Genomic DNA, 10468 nt, shown 5'->3' with positions numbered 1-10468 from the left:
TTGCTCAGGGTCACATTGCTAGTTAGTGGTGAGAACAAGAGCAGAGCCCAGGACACTTGGCTCTCAGCTGAGCATTTTCTGATCAAGTGGACCAAAGCCAACAGCAGTAGAGAAAGTTTCTTGTCCAAGTATACAGATATCGCCAAATAGAAGAAACATCCCCAGGGATTTTCGGCAAGGGTATTGGGTTCAAAACCAAGTGTTTTGTGCTCAGAGGAAAGCTCTGGCTCCAGTCCACCTGTGCACATTCTGTTACCCCCCCCCCCACACACACACAGCCAAGGCTCAGGCTACACTGTATGTTCAGTGTGTTCTGAACACTGCTTCAATTTCTTGTGCTTTTCCAAGTGTTGTTCTCTCTGCCTACAGTCTCTCACTGCTGCCCACATGTGGAAAATCCTAATACGTCCTTGTAGAGAGCCAACTCAAATGCCATTTCTCTACAAAATACCTGATTTGACCAATAAACCCTCACCACTGCACCAGCCAGAAATGATCATCCACCACTCTGATTTCCCAGAACACATTATTTGTACATGACTTATTATGACAACACTTCCTACTTGTGTTACAGCTATACTTTACACCTTGTATTAGAATATAAGCCCTGAAAGGCCAGGGGCCATATTTCATCTTTTTGTTTTGTGTGTTTGTTCGATTTTAGTTTCTTTTTTTATTGTTTTTGTACAAGTATAACTAGCATACCATGTCACTATATTATTCTAGGTGTACTATATAATGCCTCAACAATTCCACACATGTCACAGTGCTCATCAAGATAACTATACTCTTAATTCCCTCATCTGTTTCACCCATCCTTGTACCCACGTCACTTTAACAACCAACAGTTTCTTTGCTGTATTTAAGTGTACGGAGTTGTTTTTATTGCTTGTCTCACTTTTTCCTTTTTTGCTGTTGTTGTTTTATTTATTAAATTTCTGTAAGAGTAGAACCATTCGGTGTTTGTCTTACTCCAAACAGACGTATTTCACATAGTTTTATCTCTGTAGGTCCATCCAATTTATTGCAAATGGCAGAATTCCATTCTTTTTTATGACTGAGTACTATTCCATGATAGATAGAGAGATGGATAGATAGATAGATAGATAGATAGATAGATAGATAGATAGATAGATATTACATCTTCTTTATCCATTTATCTATTAAGGGACATTTGGGCTGCTTCCATGTCCTGGCTATTGTAAATTATGCCACATAATAATGGGGGTGTATGTGTCTTGTTGAATTCATGTAACTAAAAGGCTTTTGCCCTGAAAAGATAACCAGCAACAGAAGAGAAAAGCAACCTACTGAATAAGAGAAGATATTTGCAAATAATATATCCAAAAAGGAGTTGATACCAAAAATACAGAAAGAATTTATACAACTCAACATCAAAAAACCCCAACTAATCCACTTAAAAACTGGGCAGAGGCACTGAATACACATTTTTCCAAAGGAGACATGCAGATGGCCAACAGACACTTGGAAAGGTGTTCACCATCACTAATCACAGGGAAACCTAAATTAACACTACAATGAGGTATCACTTTGAATCTGTCAGAATGGCTAAAATCAAAAAGACAAGATAAGCAAGTATTGTCCAAAATATGGTGAAAAAGGAACCCTCATGTACTGTTAGTGGGAATGTCAGCTGCTACAGCCACTATGGAGAATAGTATAGAGGTTTCTCAAAAATAAAAGTACCTATGATCCAGTAATTCTGTTACAGGTTATTTTTTAAAATAATCTATACACACAACGTGGGGCTCAAGGTCACCACCCTGAGAGAAGAATTGCATGCTTTACTGACTGAGCCAGCCAGGCACCCCACAGCTACTGGATATTTAACCAATGATATCAAAAATCTTTTTTCTGGTTTCTTTTAATAATAATATTTTAAAGCTGGTAAGCAACTACGACACGATTCAACTAGACAAGTCAAAAAAAAAAAAAAAAGGGAGGGTGGAGAATGAGCAAAACACATCCTTCTCAATATACACAAAGTTCTATTAGTGTTTCCCCACCAACATCCCATGGGAAGCCTACCATCCAGTAGGATCAAGAGTACTCGATTATTGGGGTGCCTGGGTAGCTCAGTCAGTTAAGCGTCCGACTTCGTCTCAGGTCATGATCTCACGGTTCATGGGTTCGAGCCCTGTGTCAGGCTCTGTGCTGACAGCTAGCCCAGAGCCTGGAGACTGCTTTGGATTCTGTGTCTCCCTCTCTCTCTCTGACCCTCCTCTGCTCATGCTCTCTCTCTCTCTCGCCCAGAAAAAAAAAAAAAAAAAGAGTACTCCATTTTTATGCAGGGGGACTTGACTGCATTCAGGTGTGATGATGTCAAGCTGAATATGTACTGACACAGCTGTGTTCTAGTTCTACACTTTTGGCCCTAATTTAAATGGGGTCAGTGACCCAGCTGTGCTGGATCCCATAGGCAATGTAGGTAGCAAACCCAATCAACATCCAGATACCAAATAGGGCCCAGGTGCCAGATGTCATTTGCATCATAAGGCAAACATTCACAAAGATGCTCAGTAGTGGGAGGACAGGCAGAGCAGGGACCTTAAAGGGAAGGGGACTGGAGCTCTGTGGCTGTCTCCAGATGACCCCAGTGAGCCCAGTGATGAGCACCAGGAGCAGCACAAGCACTGAAATCCACACTGGGTCTCCAGAAAGCAGATCTGGCAACTGGGTCAGCACCAGGCAGAGAAGAATGATCAGCAGAACAAGCAGTGAAGAGCAAACATAGACAACCCGGCCAGAGAGTGGAGTAGGGTGGGAGCTGCCTGGAAAAAGTAGTCCCTGTAGAGTCAGCTTCTCTGCTACATGTCTATTCTCCTCCTGCACGTCTGCTTCATTTGTCTCATTCTTCCTCCCAGGCTGATACCTGATGATGAGAACACAAAGCGCAACCAAGGAGTGAGAAATCAGGGATCCAACTGACCCGAGGTCCAAGATATCAGTGACTCCCAAGAAGGATACAGTGACTGTAATAATTCCAAGAAGCACAATGGTCATGATAAGAGTGTTTCGGAGATAAGAGGCAGTGGAAAAGAAACGGAACAGGAGGCCATTCCTTGCCATCCTGTTTAACTCCCTAATTATCGGCTTCCATAAGCCCCGAAAGCTGTTAGAAAGAATGTACAGGAATGCTAAAGCTACAACATAGTAGGCAGGGACCCAGCCAATATGCAGAAATACCTCAGGCAAGGTGCTCCCAGGTTGGAGCTGGTAGTAAGGCACCATAAGTGTAAGTGCTAAAGAGACACCAAAATACACCAGAAAGCAGATGAACAGTGCAATCAAAATGCCCCTGGGGATGGAATGCTGGGGATTCTGGGCATTTTCAGTTTTGGTAACAATATAGTCAAAACCAATAAATGCAAAGAAATAGGTAGCTGCTCCATGGAGAATCCCTTTGAAGCCAAAAGGCATAAATCCTCCAGTGCCGAGAGGGCTCAACATAGACGTGTCATTGAGTCCAGCCATTATGTAGTCCTCTTCTGTGAGCTTCCAGTTGTGCAGGTGCCCCTTAATGAAGCCAGAGATGATGACAAAACTGAGAACCAAAAGTTTCACCAATGTAACCACTTTGGCAGTTGTGCTAGACCAAAATGATCCAATATACCAAACATCCCTGAATTGCATGAAGAATAACATAACACCCAGTACAACGAAATCTAGGTATTCCCGAACGACACTGGGAATGTTCTCTGAGATGGTCTCTTGCAGAGTCTCAGAGAGCCGGTTCCCACGCAGGTTGTCAAATGTTAAGATCCATGTGTTAAGCACAATGGCTATACCAACAACATAGGAGAGGATAAAGCTCCAGCCACTGATGAAGGCCCAGATTTCGCCTATAGTGACATAGCTGTAGAGATATCCAAAGGCTGAAAGGGGAAGACGGACAGCAAACTCTGCATAGCACAGCACAGCCAACATAGAAGATATGCCGGCCACCAAAACAGAAATCACAAAAGATGGTCCTGCTTGATTTCTGACCACCTCAGAAGCCAGGACATACACACCTACACCCACTGTGCGGCCCACAACCTCAGTCACTAAATCCAGAGTGTTCAGTGTTCTCTCTGGGTCATCCTCAGCCGCTGGTGCCCTCAGCGTAGGTCTGCGCACAAGTTTTTGACCGAATCTGTGAAGTGCTTGGCGCAGCATTCTAGCTGGAATCAAAGAGGATTCTGGGATCAGAGAGCTCTTCCACACCCAGGGAGCAGAGTCTGGGATCAGGTTCAGTGAGGCTGAGTGAAGCCAAATTGTGTTTGAGCTGCTGAGGTCCGTTACTCAAGCTTCAAAGCTGCTGCTTTGTATTTCATCTGGTATGTGATAGCTCTTCATAATGCCTAAATCAACAATAAATATTTAGCGAACAATGGTGTTCAACCAACTAACAGAAGTTCACAACCACAGCTCAGAAGTCCCATGTCACCTGTTGCAGCCCAAGTAACATAGAAATTGCTGCAAAAGATCATAAAAAAATCAACACTGCCCCCCCCCGAAAAGTGTCAAATATGTCCCAACATTCTCCTTTTCACACACCACATGACAAAATCCCATTTGAGTTTATCTGAATCCTGTAGCTTCATGGACTAATTAAGCTGTAGGATACAACAGGGCATGAATTTCTTGCGTAATAATTTACACACGGGATGTTTGTGTGGTGCTTGAGCATAAGTTATGACACATTAATTCATGGACTGGAAGGCCTTCTTGTAGTTACAGAGCCATTTTTTAAATATCATTTGATTTTAAGATACAAATATTGGTCCCACTCTCTTAAAACTCTTTACTCCCAAATCAGTACCCAACGTCAGATGGTCCCATTTCTCCTCACTCTGCATGATTCATTTAGCGGTATTGATGCCAAGGAATGCACAGTCCAACCCATCCCTTTACCCATCAAGGCCCACAGGGGGTGGTGTGAGAAGAGAGGAAGAGGGAGAGAGAGGCAGGGCCTTCATAACTCCCTGCAAGCACTAGAGAAACCAGGCTGTTGAGGAAACACTGGAGAAATAGGTGCATAAGCCACCAAGTGTTCACTATTAAGGGAGAAGAGCCAGAGAGGCCACTTTGTGAATTCTGACATTCAGTAAACCTCACCGAAAGGAACCAGACAAAACTTACTACAGTTTGTATGTCCACAGTTATGGGAGTGTGATGGGTAGGAAGGAATGCAGTCAGTCACCTAGCTCAGTCGCTCACAGCCAAAACAATTCCTTCTGTCTCCTTCCACTCTGGGTTCCAGGAGAGAAGATGAGCTCGCTTCTGCAGACAGTCTCCTCACTGCCACACTGTGCTCTATCAACACCCTGAGCCACCTGTGATGTCAGCTGCCAGCCACCTGGAGACTGTGCCCTGTTCTGTGAGCTTATATTTAAAAACAAGAACTTGTAACTCCCTATTAATATTCCACTATAGTTATTTTTCACTTGATCAAACCATGGTCTTAATATGCCAAATACATTTTCTTAATGAAGGAATCCTGCATGTGGTTCTTCCTCCCCCCTCCTTTGCTACTACTATTGAAATGGCTCCCTTTATCAAATGGAGCAAGACTTTGGGTGAACAATTCATAGCAATGCCCCAGAAATGAATAGAGGAGAACAGAGAAAACAAAGTCATGCAGCCTCCACTCTCCTCACTACTTAGGCTTTGGTTTTCAGAAAATTTTAGGAAATGTGGTCAGAAGTTTTTAAAGACAGAAAGATCAAGTCAAAATTGAAAAGTCTTATCAAAAGGAGTCCTAATGTTATGGGTCAAAGCTTCTGTGTATAAATTCATCTAGACTCCTTATGTGCCACCCATCTGTTACAATGTTATGATTTACTAAAAAACTCACAACGTAGAGTCAATACTTAACTCATGGAATCTTTCTACACTGTAAATGTCATTAACATGTTCCCCACCCACACTCGGCCTTCAAACCCTTCAGTGGTTCCCACTGCCTCTCCTTCATAGTTCTTCCTTCCTTCATCATCTGCCTGTGCTGCTTCCTCCAGCCTCATACCCATCCAGTTCCTGCTCTAGCTGTGAAATTCCACACTCACCCTGTTACCTGTCTCTAAGGCCCTCTTAGAGGGGGCCCTTAGAGCCCTTCACTGAGCTCACCCCCAGTTTCCCAGGAACCTCCCCGACCCTTATCCTGCCTTCCTATGTGCTGTAACAGCACCTGACTTACCACATGGGCCATTCATCCTAATGGATCAGAATCCAGCTCAGCTGCCAGTGTCCTCTATCAAAGTGTGAGTTAGATGCTCAATAAATACTGAACAAATACACAAACTGAGAATGGAAACCTGAAAGAGAACATGATTCAGAATTCCTATCTAAATGATTTTGAGATACATGCTTTGTAGCCAAACAATATTAATGATCCTGATTAATGTAAAGATATTAATTGTATTACTGTCCTTGTAGAAGGCAGGCAAAATGAAAAGTGTGAAGGAAAACAAACGGATGAAACCTTGATGTACATATTTCATGGCAGGTATAAGCCACACAGGGTGACAAAGAATTGTCAGACTTTTTGAAGGCATCATAGTCAGGCCCCAAAATGTAGGTAGGATGTCCTAAGGCAGAGGTTCTCACTTCGGGGACAGAAGGAGGCATAATGAAGACACTGGGGAACATTTTCCAATTCAGATCCTGTCCCTCTGAAGATTCTTGTCCACTAGCCCTGTCCTTCCCATGGCTGCTCTAAATCTCCCCAAATGATAAGAAACTGTCCCCAGTGTCAAAGAGAAGAGATTATGAAAGCTTCCTTCATGGAAAGCAGCACAGTTTAGCAGTTAGGAGTAAGGTTCCACTTGTACCCAGTTCAAGTTCAAATCACAACTCAACCTTATACCAGGTATTTTGGACAAATTAGTTACCCTATTGGTGCTTTTCGTTTCATTAACAGTCAAATGAGAGTAAAAGTACCTCACAGGATAATTGTGAGACATTAGAGAAATGATGCCTATAAAGTTGTTGGCTCAGTGCCTAGCAAACCATGTGTATTAATATAATTACATAATGATTAATATTGGAATCTGATCCAAATTCCCAAACTTTGAAAATCAATAGTCCTACTAAAATTTCTAGCCCCCAAATCATCTATTAAAATTCCAGCCTGTTAGTTAGCCTGTCCTCATGAGACAATGAAAACAGTTTTATCCATGTATTTTGCCTTGAAGTGCTAAGTACCCTAATTAGACACCTTCCTACATGGAGGTCTTAGGCTTACTGGGTTAGTCTTTGGCTTACTGGGTTAGTCCAGGAATCAAGAAAATGCAAGCCTCAAACATCATCATCGTCATCATCATCATCATTAATATTCTTGCCTATGGATGTCTCATCTTATCCATAGAAGAAGCAGTGCTGGGTACTATAGTGCTAAGAGCAATGAACATTATGTCAGAAATTTTTGATTTCTGCCTTTGCTCTTCCACTTCACTATATAAACCAGGATAATTTGCTTGATCTCTCTAAGCCTCATTTCCTCAACCACAAGGAACCTTACTTCACTTCCCTTACAGGATAACATAAGAATTTGATGAGAAGATACAAAATATCACCCACTGCTGGTGGGAGTGTAACTAGGGTCATCATCCTGAAGCACAATCTTGGCAGAATTAAGAATGCACACATACTCCCAACCCGCAATCTCTCTCTGAGATATACACCCCAGGGAAACTCTCCCCTGAGTCTATTAAGGAGTCTTACATGAGCATGTTCACCACAGGACTGTTTCTGAATTTTCAGCTGTGCCAGCCTCTGTTATTAAAGGCATGTATAGGTAAAATGTGCCATCTGTGCAATGAAATATTACACAGCAGTCCGAAATAAAAAGGTAGATTAAAGATAACAACATGTTAAGTTGCAAAGGTAGAAGTAGGATGAGGTATACAGCACAGTTAAATTTATATGCATTTATAATTTTTTAATGTTTTATTTATTTCTGAGAGAGAGAGAGAGAGAGTGAACAGGGGAAGGTCAGAGAGAGAGAGAGGTACAGAATTTGAAACAGGTTCCAGGCTCTGATGTAGCTAAATTCACATACACTTATAAAACAGCCAAAAAGTGGGGCGCCTGGGTGGCTTAGTCGGTTGAGCGTCCGACTTTCGCTTAGGTCATGATCTCGCGGTTCGTGGGTTCGGGCCCCGCGTCGGGCTCTGTGCTGACTGACAGCTCAGAGCCTGGAGCCTGTTTCGGTCTGTGACTCCCTCTCTCTCTGACCCTCCCCTGCTCACACTGTCTCTCTCTCTCCTAGAAATAAATAAAACATTAAAAAAATTAAAAAAAAAAAACAGCCAAAAAGTGATGGTTATTTGTCAAGGTTACACTATTACCTTTAAAAAAGGTCACATCATTCTCTGCTAAAACCTTCCACTGGTTTCTCTTTTTATTCAGAGTAGAAGCCAAAGTCTGCCTTTGCAATGACCTACAAATTCCTACAGTATTCGTCGCTGGCCCACCTACTACTCAGTCTCTGTTTCTCTCTCTTCCCATTTACATTTCTCTAGCCTCCTAACCATTCTGACCTCCTAACATACCAGCTAGACCTTACCTTAGGGTCTTTTACTTGCTGTCCCTATAACCATACCATTTCTAGCCCAGATAGCCCCATGGTTACTCACTTCACTTCATTTGGTAAAATAGCACATGTGTAGCACAGCCTTCCTCAATCACCACATATAACACTGCAATCTGCTCCTCACCACCCACAACACTTCATCCCCATGCCCTCATTGTCTTCATAGCACTTGTCACTATTCAAGGTACTATATGTTTTACTTAATGGTTTATTATTTGCCTCACACCAAAAGATGTAAGTTCCAAGAAATCAGGACATTTTTATTGTTTTACTCTTGGCCGTATTCACCACACTACAATTATGTATTTGTAGACTGAATGAATATATCTAAATACACATAGAGAGCATGGATTGGAAGGGCATTTGTTAAATACACTAAAGCAAGTGCCTCCAGTGAGGACGGGAAGTGAGAATAGAGATCAGGAAGAAAGGGGTAAAATAAAATGCATTGCAAAGGGGCCTGTCAGGAAGCAAAGATGCTAACAGTCCATGACTGAGGGAGGGGTTGACTCCACTCTGTGCACTTCAGATTCAACAAGAAATTGTATGAGATAATGTGAGTCTCAAGCCGAAGGGTAACTGGATCCTGTAATTGTCGGGACATGGAGAATACAGAGAAGCAACAACTGCTAGAAAGAGGGTGGAGAACAAGGGAACATGGGGCACCCCTCCTACCAGTTCCCGCTGAACCCATCTCCCTTTTCCCAATTCCTCTTTTCCCTTCAGCTCCTTCAACTGTCTCTGGAGGCTCCTTAGTGGGCACTAAGGATGCAGGTACCTCATTTCTTTCTCTGGGGAACCATCCCCAGCTACCTACCTCCCCACAAAGACATGACAGTGATTCTTAACATTCCTTGAATTACAGAGCCCTCTGAGTTTGGCCACCTCACATAAAATGTCCTACACCCTCTTGACGTCCATCCATGGAGCCTGAGCAGGAATCCCAGAGGAGGATCATGTGAATGGCAGGGTCAGAGATGGGTAATGATTTTGAGAATTCTGTTTCATTCAAATGTTTTATACGGGGTGGTCCTTTTTCTCTTCCTTCTTTTACTGGAGACGAGGAACACTGGGCCGCAGACAAAGTATGAAGATACCAGAGAAACAACCCAAAGAACAAAACATCTGGGAATGAAATAATCACATTTCATGATTCCAACATAAGCAGGCAGAAGAAATAAAAACAAGCAAGCTTATCGAAGACAAAGCAAACCAATGATTGGGAATCCTAAGACAGCCTAACACAAATCCAGCTGATAACAATGCACAATAACATCATCTCCAAACACTATTTTCACAAATTCCCTTTCTCTGTGCGATAATCTACAATTATTCCAATAGTTGAGATTCAATCCAGACTCCATGGCCCAGCTGTCAGTACCCACCCTATTCTCCCCCTACCCTCAGGCCCATCATCTCCTTCCTAACTCAGCACTTCACATCCTGACTTACCCTTCCTGGGACGAGCCCTTAGCCTGCGTAAGTGTCTGCCTTGCCAGGGATGCCCTCCTCCCTCCTTTCTGTCTAGTCTTGGTGCTCTAGGTCTTCTCAGTCCTTTTCTACAAATGTCCCCTTGTGTTTAGGAACCTTTCCTAAGTCATCCTGACTGCTCCCCATCTCCAACCTTCCTCCAATTCCTATCAGCACTTATAGACCATCCTGATGCTCAGCTAAAACTAATTTTCTCTTTCTGTCTGCTGGTGTCTGGGAGATGTCACTTAAATACCTTTATAATCTAAAAGTTACCGGAGATCAGGATCTATATACCTCCTCCTTCTGGATTCTACACTCCCACCTCCGAACTCACTACCCAGGAAAAGGATCTGCAGATATTTGTACAAAGCAACTTAAGAGGCATTTAGGACAGAGGAA

The 10468-nt window shown here is 42.8% G+C and overlaps 1 protein-coding gene across 9 annotated transcripts in view; it reads right to left on the bottom strand.

The window, feature by feature from the left end:
* Positions 1-2340: 2340 nt before the first annotated feature.
* Positions 2341-10468, bottom strand: part of LOC120236002 (cationic amino acid transporter 3-like) — a 29079-nt gene continuing 20951 nt past the window's right edge. For 4 of the 9 annotated variants that reach the window (XM_039238583.1, XM_039238584.1, XM_039238586.1 and 1 more), the window contains one exon: positions 2341-4364. In XM_039238583.1, coding sequence (XP_039094514.1) covers positions 2401-4179 — 1779 coding nt within the window. In that variant the 5' untranslated portion in view covers positions 4180-4364 and the 3' untranslated portion in view covers positions 2341-2400. Of the gene's footprint in view, positions 4365-5206; positions 5348-10468 lie in introns of those variants that run through there. The other 5 variants (XM_039238580.1, XM_039238582.1, XM_039238581.1 and 2 more) reach the window with 3 other exon arrangements.

This window comes from Hyaena hyaena, unplaced genomic scaffold (genome assembly GCF_003009895.1).
Source record: "Hyaena hyaena isolate Hyena2069 unplaced genomic scaffold, ASM300989v1 scaffold_143, whole genome shotgun sequence".
Classification (NCBI taxonomy): Eukaryota; Metazoa; Chordata; class Mammalia; order Carnivora; family Hyaenidae; genus Hyaena; species Hyaena hyaena.
The sequence above is the reverse complement of the archived record's forward strand: the minus strand, read 5'-3'. Positions and strand labels throughout refer to the sequence as shown.